Source organism: Cyrtonyx montezumae, unplaced genomic scaffold (genome assembly GCF_038088225.1).
Source record: "Cyrtonyx montezumae isolate F1298 unplaced genomic scaffold, pur_monq_1.0 scaffold_0, whole genome shotgun sequence".
NCBI lineage: Eukaryota > Metazoa > Chordata > Aves > Galliformes > Odontophoridae > Cyrtonyx > Cyrtonyx montezumae.
In genome coordinates, this window is record NW_027071824.1 from 22553381 (window position 1) to 22574789 (window position 21409).

The 21409-nt window shown below is 35.7% G+C and overlaps 1 protein-coding gene across 2 annotated transcripts in view; it reads right to left on the minus strand.

Annotated features, from left to right (window-relative positions):
- CHRM3 (cholinergic receptor muscarinic 3) overlaps nt 1–21409 on the minus strand; it is a 167680-nt gene that overhangs the window by 107665 nt on the left and 38606 nt on the right. The window contains exon 2 of one of the 2 annotated variants that reach the window (XM_065729837.1): nt 1161–1263. In XM_065729837.1, the coding sequence (XP_065585909.1) occupies nt 1161–1258 (98 nt within the window). In that variant the 5' untranslated portion in view covers nt 1259–1263. Of the gene's footprint in view, nt 1–1156; nt 1264–21409 lie in introns of those variants that run through there. The other variant, XM_065729846.1, reaches the window with a different exon arrangement.

A 21409-nucleotide genomic window follows, 5' to 3' on the forward strand; every position in this document is an offset into this window, starting at 1 on the left:
CAACTGGCATGCTTTGTAAATGCTTTCCTGAAATCACTTAGTTAGAAGTTTTTTTTAGACAAGTAGAACTGTGTGACTGAAATCTCAACACACTCCAGAAACAAATCCAATAAACTGTCAGTGCCATAGTCCCTCAAGTGAGTACGTGAGAACAGCAGTCTTCCATACAAGGGGTGTGCCTACAAGTGTAAATGCAGACATCTAAATCACTGTTAGATAATTATGTTTCATTTCTTCAAAACTAGAAGTACAAAGCAGCATGGAAGTTTTAGAGAAATGTAAGAAATGTATTTGGTGTTTTTTTTGTTTTTTTTTTTCTTCACAACAGATTTGAATATTGCAGCCTACCAATTCACAATTAATTTAACTGGCTTTAAATACCACTGCAACTGAATCACAAAACAGTGAAACATGCAATGAAGAAATCAGTCAAGTGCTAATAAATGCAAGTAATTTATCTGTTATAGTCTAGTTCTTTGCTCAAGTTAATTTTTAGAGGTAAGCATATCAAACCTAGAAAATGCACTTTTCAGGAAATTACTGTTTACTAAAGCAAGACTGAATTATGGGCTACATATTTTGTTTTATCTGAAATCCATAGAAAAATTGATGCTTTCTGCAGAAGCTCAAGATGAATGGCAGGAATAATTTGAAAACATCTTTCTCTTACTTGCCAAAATCACGACATTGTCCTTTTTAAAATAGGCCTGTAAACCTTTTCAGCCTAGCTCTTATTCTGCTAGTTATGTAGCTGTAATAACAGGAAGCTCAAGGTTTGCCAACTGTTTGAGAATTTATTCCATTTCTCTAATGTATTTTGTGTCTAAGCAAAAATTTGCACCGCTACAGCTACTATTGAAGTTAGCTCAGGTATACCTGCAGGAATGACAGCCATCATAGCACTCCTAGCAAGCACAACAACTTCCAATACACATGGCACGGAGAATAAGCACATACTGATATAGGATGGTCTACAGTTGCATGTCTTTTCATAATAAAACACATCTCAAAGTTGGAGAGCCTTATTCACTGGTTTTGTGGTCCATAAACTCCAGAAGGACCCAAGCTGGTGAAGTGAGCACTATTATAAAAAAATCAGCTGTCTCCCGATATGTTTAGTACTTGAAAAGAAATATTATGGATGTGTTTCTTTTACCTACATGGTCCAGGGAGGAACATCAAAGTAGCTAGTAGAATCAGGCACTGTGTAGTTCTGTGAACTCCTCTTCTGGAAACCAAACTGGTAGTATGTCAGCATTTAGGCTGTGAACAAAATAGAAGAGAGAGGAGGAATTATTAGAATAGATTGCAAATGCACAACGACACAGACATATAAGCTGAAAGTACTCCTCTGAATCAAGAGGAAACAAAAAATATTAATGCTTTCTATGACTGAATATCATTCTCCTTTTTTTTGTATAAGCAAACTTTTAGAGACAGCTGAAAATAGTTAAGAACAACTCAAGGATCCACACACCACGTAGATCTAGTAATAAGATGGTACTGACATAACTTTAGTTACTCACAGTGTTACGCAAGTGGCTAGGTATAATCATAGAGTTTTCTGATGATTTTTCAAACACAGTGACCACACTGAAGTGAGGATAACCATTTGTCTAAGACAGCAAAAATGAGTCTGCATCTGAGTGAGAAAGGGAGTCTGGAGGGTAGCACAGGGAGAGGGGTTGCTGAGCCCACCTGGACCCTAGGCACAGCTCACCATATGGGTAGAAATCATAACTTGGTTCTCCTTTTCTTCCACAAATCATGCTGTCTCTCAAACTAACCAGTTAAGAACGCTGATTGGAATACTACTTTTCATTAAAAGAATACAGAAATGTCGTAAAAAAGTAAAAATAAAACCCCCTGACACACTCAAAATATTACATTTTCAGCTTAATTTGACATACTGTTGGTATCAAAAGTTGACACAAACATAGAGGAAGCATAAAAATATGAGGGGTGATCTGAAAGTAATGCCTCTGATTTTATTATGTTGGACGATGATGTCACAGGCAGATCACTTCTACAGTCAGGCCAGAGAATAAGACAGCTTTTCTTTGTCTTGCAACAAGGTAATGCCAGGCTTGGTATCAGTTTGAGGACTGTGGAGTACATCACCAATCTTGACTGGACTGTCCTACCACATCCACTGTATGATGCAGATTTGGCACCTTCTGACCTCCATCTGATCAGGCTGATGAAAGACAGAATGCGTGAGAAACAATTTCCTAGCAATAGTGCTGTCAGCGCAGCTGTGAAACAGTCAGTTACTTCTGCTGGTGTAGATTTTTACAAGTGTGGCAGGAAGGCTCCTGTTCATCACTGGTGAAAATGCACAGCTCAAAGTGGTGGTTATGTTAAAAAACAGTGTTATCTCACTAAGAATTTGCTTTATCAAACTGTGTTATGTTGCTCATTGTATCTGTTGTGGTTTCCATGGAAATGAATAGGAGGCATTACTTTCAGAGTGACCTGTGTAACAGTAATTAAAGCTCATACAACACATTTTCCTCCACAAAAAAAAAAAAAAAAAAAAAAAAAAAAGTTAATTCCTGAAGTGAAGGAGAAGGATTAGCCACTGACTACTGTGTTTCAATTAACTAGATATAATTAATGCCAAGTGGGACCTCGTGCTTTTATTATCCCATTTAATACATGTTATTGCAGTTGAAGGCTTCAAAACCCCTCTGAATAGCTTAAACACAGAAGAGTGATTCTGAACCAGCAGATGCTCCACATGATTGCTCAGAGTTTCAGTCTTACCAGCATGCCAAGAGATTTCACTCCCAGGTGTCACAGAACAAGGCAGGAGAATAGTGTGTGTGTGTAAAGGCTATACTGGATACCTAGTTTTTCACTAAATAAACAACAGCAACTACAGGACTGAGATAATTAGCAAACAAGGCTGAAATTACTTTGCAATTCATCTTCAGAACAGAAGAAAATAGGAATTTACTACCCACGTCCAATTTTTTCACACCGAAAGATGACTTTAGCACAGGTCCATATACCATATACCATACCAAGGTCTCTCCCTCATATAAAACAGGATGGTTGTTCCCTCTGCTAAAACTGCACAGCCCAGCATTTTAATATGTTGGGTGGGGAAAGTGAATCTGAACACCCTTACATCGTGTAAAAACAACAGACATTGTATTTGGAAAGAAAGCAGATCAGATGAAATACAGCCTAGAAGATACATTAAACTGCCTCAACAAACAATGATATTCAATTTTCAGCTGGAAGGAGCCCGGATACACTGTGTGGTAAACAATTTTGTAGGAGCATGCCTTGATGTCCTCTTTGCCGAGTTCAACATTTGGCTGACATTCCAGATACAGCTTCTGAAGCAACTAGGTATTTCTGTTCCAAGCTGTTCCAAAGCCAACAACAGCCACTCTGTATTCAGTAGTGATGTCAATAATAGAAATTCAATTTCAGGAGAGCTTCCAGGCATTGGCCCTTGATCTCTGCCATTAAACTGTGATATCAGTCCTTGGGCATGGTTTGGGGTGGTAACCATGGAGAGGATGTGTCTGAGGTTTCTAGTATTACAAATACATCTGTGACTGTGACACCTTAAAATATGCTGCTATTTGCCCAGCTGGACTCTCTCTATTCCAGTTCCAGAACTGATGATTCCTTCCCTATATTCATGAGAAACACTATCTGGAACAAGAAGTGCACCTTTAAGACCTTTTGCTTTTGATTTATTTTTGATAAAATCTCTCTTGAGACAAGTGTCGGAAAAGCCTTGAAATAAGAGAATTACTTCTGTGGAAAGCAGAACTGTTGATACAGTAATTTTTGTTATGTTTACTTGATAAAACAAATTGACATACATTGTCTCTGCACTGTGAAATCGAATTCTGGTATTTATATAGAAGTGTATCATGAAGTAGGTTTCTCACTGTCAGGAAGAGATTTCACAGATTCATAAAACTTTGTACATAATAAGGTATGAATTTCACATGAAATTAGCAGCATGTAAAGGAGATCTCAAGGGTACTTTCTTTTTCTTAACTGAACTTTTGGCAATTTTGTCAAAAATAATATATACCTTCACAGATAAAAGGCACTTCAGTAGTTTTATGGATATAATTCTGATGAATTTACAATGTAAGAGAAAAAGCATAATAAAATATCTGCCCTGCAGCTTCTATTTTCAGTGGACTTTAAAGGCCAGAAAGTCTTTTGATTCTTGAGCTTCAGGTATAGAAAAGTCTAAAAGCTGAAAGAAGTATTTCTGCTTTCCACTTCTTCCACTGGATCTAATTAGATTTCTGTTAGAATCACTCTGAACAAGATAAAAGTGGATAGTAAGAGGTTGAAAGTGCAATGTTTATAAACGTGAAAAACAGCTCTGTAACGACAGAACTAGAAAGAGCTACACCCAGTTTAGAATAGACTTTATTCCTGGGAACTCTTCATTGTTGTTTATTTGTTTTCACATTTTTAATTTCTTTTTTCTCTTAAGGAAAAAAATCTGTTTACAAAGAGAGTATTTCCTTCTACTGTCTTCATAACAAATAATTTGATATCCATCCAGTACATGGCAGAAGTCTGGAATAATTTTTAAAACTTGAGATACTATGGAAACGTACAGTCTACTATCAATACAATAAACAGGTCGTGAAATCAAAAGAATGTAAGGGAAAGTCATTAAACTGAATTGTATATATATATTTGAAAGTCAAAGCAGAAACAAAATACATTATGTTTTTTTTGACAATGCAACAGAAAGAGGCTTTCAGAAATTTCACTATTTCTTCCAAAAATTTGACGGATTATATCTTTGGCCTGAACTCACTGCTTGAATTTAGGAGATTAAACCAGTGAAACTGACTTCAAAAGACGCACAAGATAAATTTTAATTTCACATTTGCTTTGGAAGTAACCTGTAAAATGATGTTTACTGCAGAATAATGACTTCAGCATTTTATTAGCAAATTTGAGTGGCTATTTTGCAGATACTGTTAGACTTTGTCAACCTAAAAGTGCTCCATTTGGTTTACTTCACTTACAAAGTACCAGAAAGTGCACTACAGTGTTTGAAAATGGCTAGTAGTGCAAGCAGTTAGGAAATTAAAAAAAAAAGCAGGGAAAATTACTACTTAGAAGAGAACTTCAGTTTAACTACTCTTCATTACGTTTTTCAAGTATTTGATATATAATCACTACAGGTTTTTAAAACTTGATAATTATTTATACACATTATCAGGGTATCATGGCTAAACAGACCAAACCAGGAAGTTTGCAATTTCATACATAGTTAACAATTTAGGACATGGTCTCGCTTACCTTCAGATACCTTTAGAGTTACAAGGCTGTTCAGTATCCTGTGATATGAAGATTCTATGATATTAATGCAGAAATAGTTGTCTCATTAAAAGACCCTTCAACAAAGCTCTAGGATAAAGAAAGGAGTCCTCCACCTATTACACAGCACATCTAAACCTGGTTTGATGAATCTCATTTTAACTGTTCCCTTTTCATGATCATAAATTGCTACCCATAATGACAATATTTACAATTGTTACAAATGACCCTTTCATTTACTCTTTAGTTTATAAAAAATCTGATCCATGCTGCTCTTTTGAGTCAGCTTAGGCTACCCTACATACGTACTTAGACACATACACACATATATATTTATATGCACACAGCATACAATATATATATATATAATATATATACATTACATATATTTACAATACATATATACAATACATATACACAATATATATACAATACATATATATACAATACACATACTACAATATATATGCACACAGACATAAAACTATAGGACATCTTGAGCTGGAAGGAACCCATAAGAATCATTAAGTCCAACTCCTGGCTCCACATGGGACCACATATTCATGCAAAAAACACATGCCCCTTCCCATGGAAGACTATTATCTGAAAAAGATGTCCTGGGTAAACATACTGCTCTGTTTCTTCCATATAGAGATGCACTAGAAACAGCTATTCAAAGATTTTAAGATATTATTTACTCCCCAGCTAATAGCCTTTTCTCCACCAATTACTGAAATTGAGGTGTTTCCCCCTCCTACAGACTCCGAGCCACTGATTAACCTAAGAAGGAAAATAGAAAATCTCACACAACATTAAAAACATCAACATTTGAGAAAACATTTTGGTGTGACTTATGTACAGAAGTGTCAGATGTGTTTAGTCTAAGAGCAAAGGATGGTGTTGTACTGAAATACTGTATGACCATGGGAGTCTGCTGAATGCACTGTGAGTAATCCAGGTTGGATTCTCTGACACTGGAAGGTCAGTCAGTCTCTCACTGAAAATGAGCTGCCTGCTCATCAGCTGCCCAGGCAGAAAGCAGCCTGAAAGCTGCTCTTTCATACTTCTCCCTGCTTCACAATAAAGGGAAAGACTCCGTAATCACTAACTTCCTTTCTAAACTCAATTTTGTATAAAATATACATAAAATTACCCAATAATTGTCTCAATGAAACTTCTGACAAAAAATTATGGGTTAGTGAAAATGTTTATAAGTGCAGAAAAGAGATTAACTGTTGGCAAGAAGTGCAATCACCTCCCACACTTACCTATCAAAATTCACTCTTGTCCATCAAAAGACAGTTAATAGCATGTGTATGTAAACCTTAGATAATCTCCCAAATTAACCCAGGCCCTGTTTGCAAGACAGCTTTTGTATTCAAACACATAAAACAAAGAAAAATGTGAAATACTAAATGTTCAACTCCTTCCACAGTGAACAACTACATATGTAGCAACAGCTGTAAATTCATCTGCTTGAATTTTAATTTCACTACATCTATTTGAGGGGCTGAAGAAATAAAAGCAGCTGGTGTGCCTCATATTAACCTCTGCACCTGCTGCTGCAGAGCCTCTGTAATGTAAGGCTGAAGCTGTCCTGTGTGAGATGCACCTCAGCACAGGGCTGGGTCTGACAGACAATGTGATATTGTCTCTGAGGAAATGTAATTAAGAAAGGGCAAAATAGTGTGTGGCAGACCTATCAAGAGCAGGTGGACATTTCCCAAAGGAATTGTAACCCATGGGGAGCCCACGCTGAAGCAGAAAAGTAGTGCAAGGAATACAGAGCAGCAGCAAGAGGCTGTGGACTGACTCAAGCCTCCCACAAAATGCAGCATGGCTGCTCTTTGGGTGGCTGAGGCTCAAAATTACCTCTCACATGTTATGGGTCCATATGGTATGACTCATAACTAAGTGGTTTTTAACACAAACTGAGGTTTCATCTTTATCCTCCCACTATCCAGGAAAGGCTGTTTTAGGTGATTTGAAAGTCAATGCTCTTTAATGCTAACATCCAAAGTAACAGGTTGCTGGTTTAGGGTTTCGGAGTGCAGCCGACATAAGTTCCAGTACAAATACAGTTAAATATCAGTTAAAGATTACAGCAATATGTAATATAACACACACCAATGTAGGAGAAGGTGTTAATTTTGACTTCTAACTAAAATATCTCGTGGATAAAAATGCAATTTACTGCTGTCACAGTGAACAACCATACAGGCACCAGGGCTAGTGAGTACAAATCGGAAGAAGTAGCTGCAAGGACATTCTCCCAGCCCTGACTGAGAGCAAGTCATTGGTAATCCTTGGTACGATAACATGCCTTTAATAATGTCTGAACATCTGCCAGCATCTCCACTGTAGATCACTTGTATTGCAGCTTTCTATGCAGCCAAATCCAAAGTTTTTGGTAAATTTGGCACTGAATTAGCATACACGAAATTAGCATCAGAAAAAAACAGTTCAGCAATTACTTTTCCCTCTTAACATCTTGAACAGGTTGTGAGCAACGAGCAGAATTTAGCTGGAGGCCTGTAGCTAGTGGCATTTCCCAGTGGTCAGTGCTGAGTCTGGTCTTGTTCAACACCCTCATAAACGGCCTGGATGCAGGCACAGAACATACCCTCAGCAAGTCTGCTGATGATACAAAGCTGGGAGGAGTGGCTGATGCACAAGAAGTCTGTGTACTGACATTCCAAGATTATTAAATGCCTGGAACATCTCCCATATGCAGAACATTTGACAAATCTGGAACTGTTCAGCCTGGAGAAGACTGAGAGGAAATCTTATCAATACTTATAAATATCTAAGGTGTGGGAGTCAAGTGGATGGGGCCAGGCTGTTTTTGGCAATGTGCACTGACAGGACTTGGGAGAGTAATAGGCACAAACCAGAATCCAGGAATTTCCATAAAAACAACAAGAAATAACTTTTTACTTTGAGGGATACAGAGCACTGGAACAGGCTGCTCAGAGAGTTTCTGTAATCTCCTTCTCAGGAGATATTCATAGAATCACCAAGGTTGGAAAAAATCTACAAGATCATCCAGTCCAACCATCCACCTGTCACCAATCGTTCTCACTAAACCATGTTTCTCAACATAACCTGCCTGGACACTTTGCAATCTACTGAAGGAAACCTGCTTTAGCAGTGTGTTGGACTAGACTGGATCCAGAGGTCCCTTCAACTCCTCTGCAATTCAGTGATTCTTTGAATGCATGTACAAAGAAAAAGCTGGGGAAGAGAAAGCAGGAGAAAAAATAATATAAAATGATGCGTGGGAAAAAATATCTAAAGAGGGGTTTCTATTACTGCTATTTTTAAATACCAATAGTTTATTTTATATATATATATATATAATATATAATATATATACTGCATATATCCCTCAGCATTAAATTAAGAACTGTCTGTAAAATAACTGTCTTCTTTACCAAACCAAAATAATAACCAAGCTACCTATCTCCACTATGTTGTACAAAGTACCTTTGAATTATAGCTGCAGAATGATTAGTGGCTGATACAGCTAACTTAGGTAACAACTAGGCTAATGTAGGTGTGTATGTCAACAGCTTGCTCAGCTTCTGGAACAACCACATTAATGTCAGAGACACATATTAAAAAAAAACAAGCAGAAAATGAAGAACTTGTTTGTAAGGCTCTAGAAGGATTTACTGTGTTATAAATATGGAATTAAAGCTATGAGTTCTTTATCCACTGGCAATGTCCCTTTGCACTAGAAGTCTGCCCAAGCTTCATCATTTATGTCAGTTTGATGGTAGGGGCAAAACGAAGAATGTTTTGATGCCTGCCGACCTCTAGGGGGCACATATCATCTACACATAGTTTGCTCTCCAGAAAACTGTCTTGCTTTGCAATTGCAGGTAAGAAAGCAGCAGTTACTACCTCTGACTTGTATCGACAGTAAGAATAATATTAAAACGTAGAAGTTAGGATTATTTCTTCATTTTTATAACTCCAAGAGAGAAAAACAATCAGAATTTAAATTAATGTGAACAGAAAGAAAACATATTGTACATACAACTCCATTCCTGTATAATATACCTTCTGTAAGGGATTTTGTATGCTCTGATAGAATGTATAATACAGCATATATATTGTTCCATACTAACTTGAGATATACTGATATTTTGTAAAGAAAACAATACTAACTGGAAACCCTTGTGTAGTTTCATGTTCTGTCATTAAATTCAGAATTTAACCAACCAATTAGCTTCATAAAGTTACAAAGCACACTATGGCATCCCAATGACAACACTTCACTAAAACTAGAAAACAATGGAGGGGAAGTAAGCCAATGGTCTTCCTTTCATGTTTTAACTCTTCTGCTCAGGTAATACATACTTCTAAAACTGAGTGCTGGAAAAACAAAAACAAAACAAAAATAGTATCTGATTATTGTTCAGAGTGGTAACACTTGTTGATATATGTTTATGCAGATTAAATTAATATGAGCAAAATACTGTAAATGACTCCAGAAGTATACAAACTCAGTTGGTGATAAATGAGATTTAACTCTAATGAGAACTATACGCTATACACTACCTATGGAAAGAAAAGAATGATCTATAACCAGATAAGACCAGAAGCTACACGCACCAGATGAATGCTTTGCTTTCCACAGGTATTATCATGAGAACATCCACTTCTGGTTGATTCATGATAATCACTCCTTTGTTGCAGTACTGCTTTGCTATTCCTTGATTTTACACATCATTTTAGTAATGGCGATGCTATAATTTAGACAAGTAGAAATACATTTTTCCTTTGACAGTAACCCCAACAGCATTTTCTAGCTGAGGTAGTCATGCACTTAACTTACATATATCTATTTCTCTATTTCAACTTGAATCAAATAGCGGTAGTATTGTTTGCATATAAATGTATGCAACACTCAGTGCAGAAGCAATGTGCCACAGGGCAGAACAATTCTGTTTTTTCCACATCCACAATTTTCATGGTGATGCTTTCAGAAGCAAAGGAAATCATGCTGTTACTTTTTTTGTTTGATTGTTTGTTTTGTAGATTATACATCTGAAGATGATTTAGATTTTTTTATCTCTTTCTGTACTAGATCAATCAGAAAGTAATGTAGGCCAATGCAGACACCAATATTAAAATATTCAAATACCCTAAGTTTTTAAATTCTGCACAATAATGAAAGCTCTGTACAAAAAAAATAACCAAATTTGAAGGTAAGAAGAAAATCCCCAGGACAGATTAACAGAAACTATTGATTTTAATTCAGTTTATTATTGCATTTTTCATGTAATCTGGAGTATACTGCTTTACCTAAAATTATGTTTTGTTTAACATATTTATTGCTTCCACAGGCACCCAACCTATTGGCAATGACCTTTATTTCTTATACACTGTTCATAAGGCATTGTGTAATTGTGGCTTCTGACCTTTCATTGTGAGTCATAAGTTAAATGTGAGGTCTTCAGTGGCCCCCAGAAATATATGAACAAAATATTTTGCCAACCTGTGGAGGACAAGCCTTTAAAAACACAGGTGCTTCCATCCCTATGGTACACAATCACATTAGCTTTATGTTTCTGCTGAAGTAATGCAATTCAAGACTTAATAACGGTATTAAATTGCATTATTAATTTAAAGGCATTAAAGCACACCAAGATGTATTGAGACAATTAAGATCATCAGCAGCATTGCCTTACAAAGGCTGCCTCTGGAAGGCAACACAACATTAGCATGCATTCAGCCCAACCAAGGGCTCTCACTGGGATAAGATTTTAAATTACTTAATAAAGAGTGTGCAGACAAAAATTCTATGATCATTTTCATGGCTTCATGAGACAAGGAAGATCCTGATTTATTAGAAGCTAACAGTGAAATTACAGAAATTATGCATCTTGCTGACATTACAGAAAATGAGATATAAAGTGCAGCTATTTTTCTAAATTCAGTAGAAAAATGTCAAGCTGGAGTTAAAACCTCAAGGCTGAGCTCAAATAGCAGTTGTGCATTAGTATAATGAGATGCCAATACAGAATACCCAACAGAACTTGTGCGTGTGAGATTGTTGTTTTTTTTTTTTTTGCTCTCACAGAAAATGGGTCAATAAGGGTAACTTCTGAGTGAATTCACTTCAGGAGGAATTACAACCCTCCAGTGTTACAAAAAGGATAACTGCATCAATTCTTAAAAATGCTGTATCTTTTTCGTCAGCAAATCCCCTCTGGCTCAGTTTCCCTGTGACCTCAGAAATCCTTAGGGGAGCTACTGATAGTATGTAACAACTATTTTTTGTCTTACTGAATCACCCCTTGCAGCCATCTCTGTCCATGACCATAGGAAAAAGCCCAGCAGCTAATTTAGATAAACATTCAACATCTTGACAGATAACTTTGGGCAAGATGGATTCCACCCAAAACCAAGCCAAGAGCCTGAATAGAAATCCTTCCTTTTCTTCCATTAAGTATTGATATGGTCAAGATCTGAAGATTTTCCAAACCAGCAAATACTATCCTCTTCACAACAGTCTGAAAATGGTCTAAAATCTTCTGACTACTAAACTTAACTTCTCGTGTGTAAATCAAGTCTGGCAAAGCAACACAGTTAACTCAGTAATTTCTACATTTCTTCTTGATTTGACTATTTTTAAAATGACATTTCTGAAGGGAAATCTAAGCATTAAGAATGTGTAATGTAAAAAGGAGTTTGATGTCATATACGAAGTATTTCTATTCTGTGTTTTCCTCCCTCCTCCCCTAACCTTTATAAACATATGCCAACTGAGAAGTCAGTTGGTTTCATGACTCACAGCTCTAGGAATACTACAAAACCTTGTTAAATCAAGACTTGAAGCAGGGATGAGCAAGGCATTACTCCGCACCTTTACTCCATCTTCTCTTCTAGTTCCAAAGGTGATACACTGCTTAATGACACTACTTAATGACATGCTTAATGAAAGAGATTGTCATTGCATTGAAAACCTTTTGTGAGAGCAGAAAGCTACAATACCACCCACACAACACAATACACGGCACTATGGACAGGGATCTCACTGAAAGAGTGCAGCAGAGGGCCACAAAGATGATAAAGGGCATGGAACATCTCCCTTATGAAGAAATGCTGAGAGACTTGGGTCTGTTCAGTCTTGAAAAAAGAAGACTCAGAGGGGATCTCATCCACATCTATAAATATCTAAGGAGCAGGAGGCAAAGGGATGAGGCTGGACTCTTCTCAGCTGTGTGTGGTGATAGGACGAGGGGAAATGGCCACAAACTGAAGCATAGGAGGTTCTGCACAAATGCATGTGGGAACTTCTTCACAGTGCAGTGACGGAGCACTGGCACAGCTGCACAGAGAGGTGGTGGAGTCTCCTTCTCTGGAGACATTCAAGACCCACCTGGATGCCTACCTGTGCAACCTGGACTAGGGAGCTGCTTTGGTAGGGGAGTTGGACACAATGATCTCTAGAGGTCCCTTCCTAACCCTACAGTTCTGTGATTGTGTGATTGTATCTATCATCACAGGAGTTTCAGTGGTCCTGTGGACATCTTTTCCTCCTCTAAACATAGTTCAGCTCCAACAGGTGCTAAGGCAGTAATTCTTACTTTCCTATTTTTAAACAGGGTTGCCATCTAGACAGACAGAAAGACAAGCTGCTTCATTAATGGTTGATACCCTTTTCATAACGTTATTCATCTCTTTAAAAAGCAAATTTTCTGTATATGTTTTTTTCCACTCTAAGTATCAGGTCAATCTTGATCTACATTAAGTCAGTGAAAAAAATTCCAGAATCAACTCCCTTGAAGTGACAAAAAGAATAAAAGAGAAGTAAGCATCACTGATTTCTCAATATTTGTCCTTTTGTGGTAAAGGTGGTAAAGCACTGATGAAGCTATTTCACTTTATTTCATCTGTTCCTTTGAGTAGTACAGTTTTATTACAAAGGATCTAATTAAATGGGGATATATTTTCAAACAGTAGGTTAGTTCTATTTTAATTGTAATTTTGAAGGCTTTTAGTATTCTGACCTCTCAGCAGTTAAATAAATTCAATCACAAAAATTCCTTCCTTGTCATGTAATTTCCAGCAAATGACATTTCCAAGACCCCACTACATGTGTGATTACAGAACATAAAACCAACTCTTTCTTCGCCCAGTGAGAAGGAACAATTGGGTGTGAAATTATGCAAAGTGTCATGATGCCTCAAAAATTATTATATTTTATAGATTAACTTGATTTTTAAAAGGCAGAAATTTAGAAGAATCCCTGTGTGTACTTTTAAAGAAAAGAAGGTAGAGTAAGAGGACCCTCTATGCCTAACAGTAAGGGTCCAGTAATGAAAGCTCCCAGAAATACAAGCATCCATCTACACTTATTGTTTTTTAAGTGACTTATACATTCTCCTACTCGATGGTTGAAGGAACAAGTGGGCTATACAGTCTCTAACCCACTTGTCAGTTTAAAAACATTCCCATAAGAATTAATAAGATGGAAAGACTTACACAGCCTGGGGTTGCACATTCCAGAACATGGTGATCCCAAGCTGAATCAGAAAGATATGTTAAGCTGTATCTCATTTACCAATGGAAACTAAACTTCTCTTTTGTTTTGTTTTCTTGTTGTTGTTCTGTTTTGTTTTGTTTTCCCTGCCAGAAAACTGCTAAAGTTTCCTGAAACCAGAATAACTCTATCTATTGACTAATGTTACAACCTCATTTACTCAATAATTTAAGTCAAAAGATAAAAGGTCCTAAAAACCTTTTCACAGATATGTAACATTGTCTGTATATGTTTTTTTCCACTCTAAGTATCAGGTCAATCTTGATCTACATTAAGTCAGTGAAAAAAATTCCAAGTGAAAAAAATTCCAATTGAAAAATCAAGAACTTCAGGATATAGATAAAGTTAAAATAGTAAAAGTAAATAAAGAAACTAACAAGCAATCAGAAACCATCAAACTCTGCATAGTTACATTCAAGATAAGAACTATATAAAAAAGACAGTCTTTTGTTGGTTTTTCTTTTTTGGTTATGTAATTATTCCTGAAGTACTCATTAGAGTATTTAAATACTTTATAGATATACAAACAAATTAAGCAATATAACACACATATGAACAAGACGTATGTTATTATTATTATTATGCATACTGAAAATAGACACAAAGATAACACAATAATTTGTCCAAGTTCTCAAAGGAAGTGTAAGGGGATGCTTCAAAGACTGATCTTTCCTTCTGAAATCACTTTAGTGCTCTAGCAAAAAAGAAAACAAAACAAAAAGGTGACTTCAAAACCAAAACTAATAATGCATTTTCCTGGGAAAAGGACAGCTATTGGTGGTCCAAAAGCAGTTTATTTAAGCTTCCTCTACTCAAAAGAAAGGAAATGTTTTGCTTGCTCACTTTCCTGAACTTAGAAAATACAAAAAAAAAAAAAAAAAAAAAAAGTAATAGCCTTCTGGTTTTAAGTAATCCCCGAACAGTTGATGAAAGATGTTGTAAAGTGCCAAAATTACAGAGATTCTAATAAGAAATCACTTGATTATACCTCAACTGATTCTGAGAAGCATTATTTACACCTGAGTAGAGAAAATTCAAAGTGAAATATTGTAAGTATTTTACTAATGAAAAATCATTTTCTATCAAATATAAGTTATTCTACTTGTTGAAAAATTACAGGACAGAAAATTCCTACATCAGGTTGGTGTATATTCATATTCAGGCACTTCAGCAGGCAGGAAAAAAAATATTTAAAGAACAATGTATTTTCTCCTAATTCATTATATGTAAATTTTCTCATTTTCTTTCTCACATTAAAAAAAAGGGCAAAATAGCCCTTCCTTTTTACAGGAATGCATTTCTACATCAATGTACTGTTGATGATAACACTTTAAAGATTACTTTCAGTTCATTTTATTACTAAAGAAACTCACAGAGTCCAAACAGTCTCAAAGTCTTGTCGCTCCTTCAAATGGAGCCCAGTCCACTTAAGTATTCTGGTTCTTACTGAAATTATTATTATTATTATTATTATTATTATTTTGAGAGAGAGTTTTAGCTACTAAAAGGCATTGGTTTAGGCAGAAAACCTTTAGATATAGAAAAAACATAAAGCAAATGCATCTTGGGGAGTATATGATCAAGACAGACATGTTTCTATCATAATCATATTTTTTCAACATATATTAATATGACATCTACAATTCCTCAAGCGTTATCTTTTGTTTGGATGTTGTTGGTTTTTTTTTTTCCAACAAGTAACAAACAAAACTACAACCTTGCCTATCTAAGAATCAATGACAAAAAGCAGAAGGCAAGTATTTTACAAATAACTGTTAAGTTTACTTTTGTGGTTAGACAACAGTAGTTTAATTAAATGAACAAAAAGATATACATCCTAATTTAGAGTTTACTGTTAGCATTATTTACTTTCTGGACTGAAAAATGTCAATCATGAAAATTTAACGTCATATTTACTTGAAGTGGAACCTTTACTATGAAATGAAAACATTTCAGTGTGGCTCAGTTGTATTTATAGGTAAACATTCTCATTCAGGGTGCCTGTGTCTGTAGACTCAGCAGCAAGATGTAACGTGCAAATCCCATCCAAAGGACATATGGAGGGGAAGCTGCATGTAAGATGCCAGAAAGTCACCTCATTATGTGTGGAGCTCAGAATCTCTTCCAGAATTTTTGCCCAAGTGCCTGAGGAGCTCATAATGAACCAGATGTTAGAAAACATCTCACAAGAACTTGCCATTTTCACCCTGTGATTGTCATCCAAGAAGAAGAAAAAAAAAGGAGGAGTAAGAAATCTCTGATGTGACAGAATAGCTGGCAATCACTGCAGAGCTTTATCCTGTTCAAGTGATTTAGCAAGACCATTTGCAGTAAGATATAAAAATGAGCAGGTATCTAATGATGGACAGCATGCTTGCTAACAAAATCTGAATATTTTAGCAAGGAAAATACAAATGTATTTCTTTTGCATCTTGTAATCTGTTACTTAGTTTTACAGTAACATATGCCAATTGCTTGTTACCACAGTAAGATGCAATGTAGCTAAATTCTGAGACATTTGTGAATTGCTGGAGGATTTCTCTTTCCATTGCCCTAGTTTTCTATTTCACTTTACAAAACTAATAGATGTATTTTCTTTAACTTATGCCTGCATATACAAATCTGGACTGCTGGAGAATTCTCCTACTTAGTTTGTAAGCAAGTAAGGACATATTTTAATATTCAAGAGTTGAGCGGAAGCATCTGTTAGTTACTCTTACACCTTCCCTCTCTATTGGCTAGAGTAGATCCAGATTAAAGGAGTGCTATTGCCTCAAAAGCTAGAGGACATGAACAGAGAAACTCTCTTTTGGCAGAAAGAAAAGCAGTCTGAGTGTGTTTTGCCTTGAGTAATTAGTGCACTACAGCGATACGCAGAGATTCAAAGGAAAAGACACTCCATAAGCCAAGTATGGTTATGGAACCAACAGCCCCTTGAAGAAAAAATAAATGAAAAATAATAATATTTTTTTAAAAAATAAGATAACTCTCTCTTTGAAAGTTCTGCCCTCAAAGCAGATAAATTTTTTGATCCAACGAGGTTTTATGATTTTATATTTTATCTAACAAAAAGTAGTATACCCAATGATTTACAAAGCATTTTTCTACAAAGAATGATGACTTCTTTGGAATCTTTCCTGTTCCCAGTATCCCTGGTGTGGTCATTAAACACTTCAGCTTAAAGAATAGTTTTCTATATTAACAAATATTTTTTCAGCTCTTACAAGATAAGATGAAAGGATACTCTTACCAATTAAGTTAATGAGCTATGGCAGTCTGAAATACAGAGCACTGTACTTGATAAGAGAGATTTAAAATGCAATTTTGAAGGATTTTTTTTCTTTCACAGGATGTTAATTCATAATAAAAAAAAAAAAGAAAGAAAGAAATTGAAAAAAAAAAGTGCTTCCTATATTCACTAAAGAAAAAAGGTAGAAAAAGTTTCTAATTTTTATACAGGAGCCAATACCACACAAGACAAAACATGGCTGCTATTCTCAGAAGTACCCACCACAAATGAAACAATTATATACACATCTAGTTATACAAGTTTGCTCGAACCTTTGTTAAGAAATGTGTTTTCATACCATACCCAACATTTTCTCTCTGAAATCTTGTGCTTTTTCTTCTGATTATGTTTTGCAGCAAATGCTGAGCAAGTAGGTGTCCTCCATGAGGATTCTGACTCCAAATTTAGTGATCAGCTGGTGGGAACTAGAGTACTGCCATAAAGCCAAAATAGCAACATTCTTCCCTTTTCTTCTCAAAAGTGAGTAGGTTATAATACTCAAGGAGTGTTTTGAGAAGGAAATTGGTATGATGTTATTTATCAGTCAATAGTATCAGTTGATGCTATTGCTATGACTGATTTTGATAAAAAAGAAATGATTTTTAATTCCTAGCATCAACATTTCAATCTTTTTCAAAGATTTTTGTAGAACTTCAAACAGAACACTTCTTTTTGGAAGTCTTCAGATGAATTGCTCTCCCTATTTAATGTATTTTAATGTGGGATTCAAAAGGGGTGTCATTTTAAGAGTTGCAGTTACAAAAATGTTTAGAGGTAAAAGATAATTCTTGTGCTCATATTAAATCCCTCTATATTCCAGTGCACTGGGTGAATGCCAAGGAGTATTTTAGGAAAATATCATAATGCCTTTTCCCAAATCCTAAACAGGTAGAATACCTGCTGTGATTCTAGAAGTGAACAGCTTTGGGTCTCTTATTCCAGCTCTGCAGAATGGAGGATATGACTATAAGCAATAGATTCTGAATTTTGTCCACATAAAAACAGACTGAATTGTACTTTGGAGTGATAAAACAAGTGTAACTTGCTTTTTGAAGAGGTATCAGTGTGCAAATGCTGTACAGATCAGATCACAGCAAAGTAATGAAACAAACCTGAGAAATACACCACACTGGCACAACCTGACCTAGCATCCTTTACTCCACTACAGCAGTCACTAACTAATCTCCTCTTTCACATTTCACGTGGCACTCTTCCTTGGCTCTCTAGGAGCTATATGTTTGATGTTGACTTCTGGTAGGCAACCTCTACCACAAATTGTGGAATGCTTTTTTTTTCTGAACTAGAACTGTCTTTGGCTAATGTTTCATTTTATGCTTGCTGTTTTGTATGTTTATCCTTGCTCCTACATGCCTATTGTACTGTCCTGGTAGGCTGATGTAAGGGAGGATAAAGATGGTAGAAACTCCATATCTCATGGGATGATTAATTCTGCCGAAACAAACTTGCTTACCTCTTCTTGATGCAGATCACACATGTAATTCTGAGTGGGTCACAGATATATTAATAATTGCAATGGAACTACTTGTCAAGATGCTGAAGCTCTATTTAATGACAGAAGAATATGCTTTTGAATTGGAAAATCTATCTATGATAAAACCTAATCATTGCTGGTACTTATTACACTAACATTTTTAACTGGGAAGCTTGGAAGGATATAACTGATCACCACTTTTACTGGTACTACACCACATCTGAAGTTAGCCTGCTGCTGGACTGTGTTAACAGAAATCTTACAATTAAACAGCAACAGCAGAGTTATTCACAGTGTGATAGCTATATCTTTGAGTCAGGAGAAACATACTTGTAGCATTTAACTATTTTTTAACTTCAAATATACTATTCTAGATGCAGCTGCAAAATGCTTCTGATACTTAAATCTTGTAACTTATACTTTCTTACTCTTGTCAAATGGAAGTTATAACCAGTAAGCAATCTCTCTGGATGTTTACAGAAGGATTTAAATTCCAATTTATGATATATAAAATATTAGACAGCATTAATACCAGTTGATGACATAATTATTTCTCCCTCTCTCTGAAACTTAATCCTACTCAAGCAGATACTGTGCTGCTCTCTTAGCTGCAACAGCAGAATTTCCCTTGTGAAAAGTTCCTGCTACAACTTGGAACGGGGCTGCAGTTGTTTCAGAAGGTGGCAGTTTTTCTTTCCTTTTCTATCTCTTAGAAGAAAAAAAAGATGAATTAGTTTCAGTTTCCCAGTTTGCTTCACCGCACACCTGTGTAGCCAGTTTTTGTGGTAACACAGGAACTTGTGACAGAAGGATTGAAAGGCAGAGAATACCAGACTTCAGCATAGCTGGATATTTCTATTGTGAAACCCAACATTAATACTGCTTTGAAGCAGCTGCTGCTGAAACCGCAGAGTATCCTTGCCTTCACACATCGTTACTGGAGACAAATGAATTATTCAGATTTCCTAAAGCACTTCAAGCTCCATCTCTGCAGAAATGGAGACCACAGGATTGGAAGTAATGTAGCACCTGCTTGCTTGGATTTATCTTCTTTATTATAGGAGTTACTATTAGTACAGTTATTAACTACCGTACTGTATTAACTACCGTTAATAACTGATGTTGATCAATTGTATACATGGAAGATAGAAATTGTAAGCTAGGAAGTAGCTAGCAATTTTCTAATTACTCTCTATGATTCAATGCGAAGAACAATTCAGTCATAATTCCTAAACTCCTCTGTGTTGGTAAACTGTGCATAATACATTGGGATTAATAAACACCTGACCTATGTGGGCTTAGACAGAGGAATTTTGAGAATGACAAATAAGTTTTATAATTTAAAAATAATCTGTGTTCACTGAGTTTGGGATCAATATAATGGAACAAGATTTTCCTTTCAAACTAGAAAGAAGAGGTCTTTTTCACATAAAACCAGGCCAACTTCACCTCTCTGACACAATGCATAAGCGCTTTTTTTTTTTTTTTTAGTTAAGGTGTGAAGTCCTGTGTGTGATGAAGTATCGTTTAGAAATTCAGAAAACAATTATCTGAAAAGTGTAAAAAAAAATACTACAGATTTAGCCAGTATGTTTCCTAAATGTCTAGTAAATCTATTTTTTTTTTTTTTATTGTATTAGGTTAAGCAGTTGAACCACCCACAGTGGACATCAAATGCCAGCCTGGAGACTTCTCATGGAAAATTTGAACACTGAAGGCAACACATATGCACAAAGTAAGGAATCACTGAGAAAAGTTATAAAGGTTTTGATTTTCATTCATATAGGTAATATGTAAGCTTGACAGCTAAGAGGGGACAAAACCATCTACTCTGTATAAAACTCATCTAACAGAATTATCCTGTAAATACTACCTGCAAGACTTATCCTGTAATTATCAGGATATTTACAGAATTATCCTGTAAATACTACCAAGACTTACAATAGACTGTTGCATATAAAGCTTTAACTCCCATGAAATTGAAATGCATGCATCATTTGCAAGTAGATAAATATCATAAAAACAATTGGGAGAAAATAAAATTTTTACATCACTTCAAATTCCATGGCCATTTTTCATTTGATCATCTCAACATTTTAAAAAGAATTAAATAAAAGTTAACTACTATAGCGGTAATATTATAATATATACTTTTTTCCCTTTATGCAAAAATTTCCCAAGACTTGCCTTAATAGCTGGCTGGGAATTTATAGCTCATATTTTACTCTTTAGGTTTGAAACTAGTGTAAATGTTACATTAGAAAGAATAAATCAGAGCACATCAGAAGCTTTGTCTAAGAGCTGAATTGGTTCTTGGCTGTTTCTGAGCATAACTGTGGTTGGAAAGTGCTTAGCTATATCCCTTTAGAGTTCCAACAAAACTTACATATGCGTTTGGATTAAGCTTTCCATTACCTAAATTCCATGGTTCATGTAATATTTTCCTTATCAGCATAGTTACTAAAGTTACTTGAAACTATCAACTTATACTAGACACTAGTAAATTTACTGATGTAGTATTACCCTCAGAATAGCATATTGAATAGCATACATATAATGAGGAATTGAATGCATTTGATGTGCATCATTTTTGCAACTTGGAAAGGAGCTAGGAGGAAACAGAATTACGACAGCTGACTTAAACTGGATAAAAGGATACTCCATAACATAACATCATGTGGAAGGAGTTATGAAGGGGTGGAAGTTCATCTCTTCCCCTTCTGCTGCTCAGTAGTTTAGCTGGGCATCA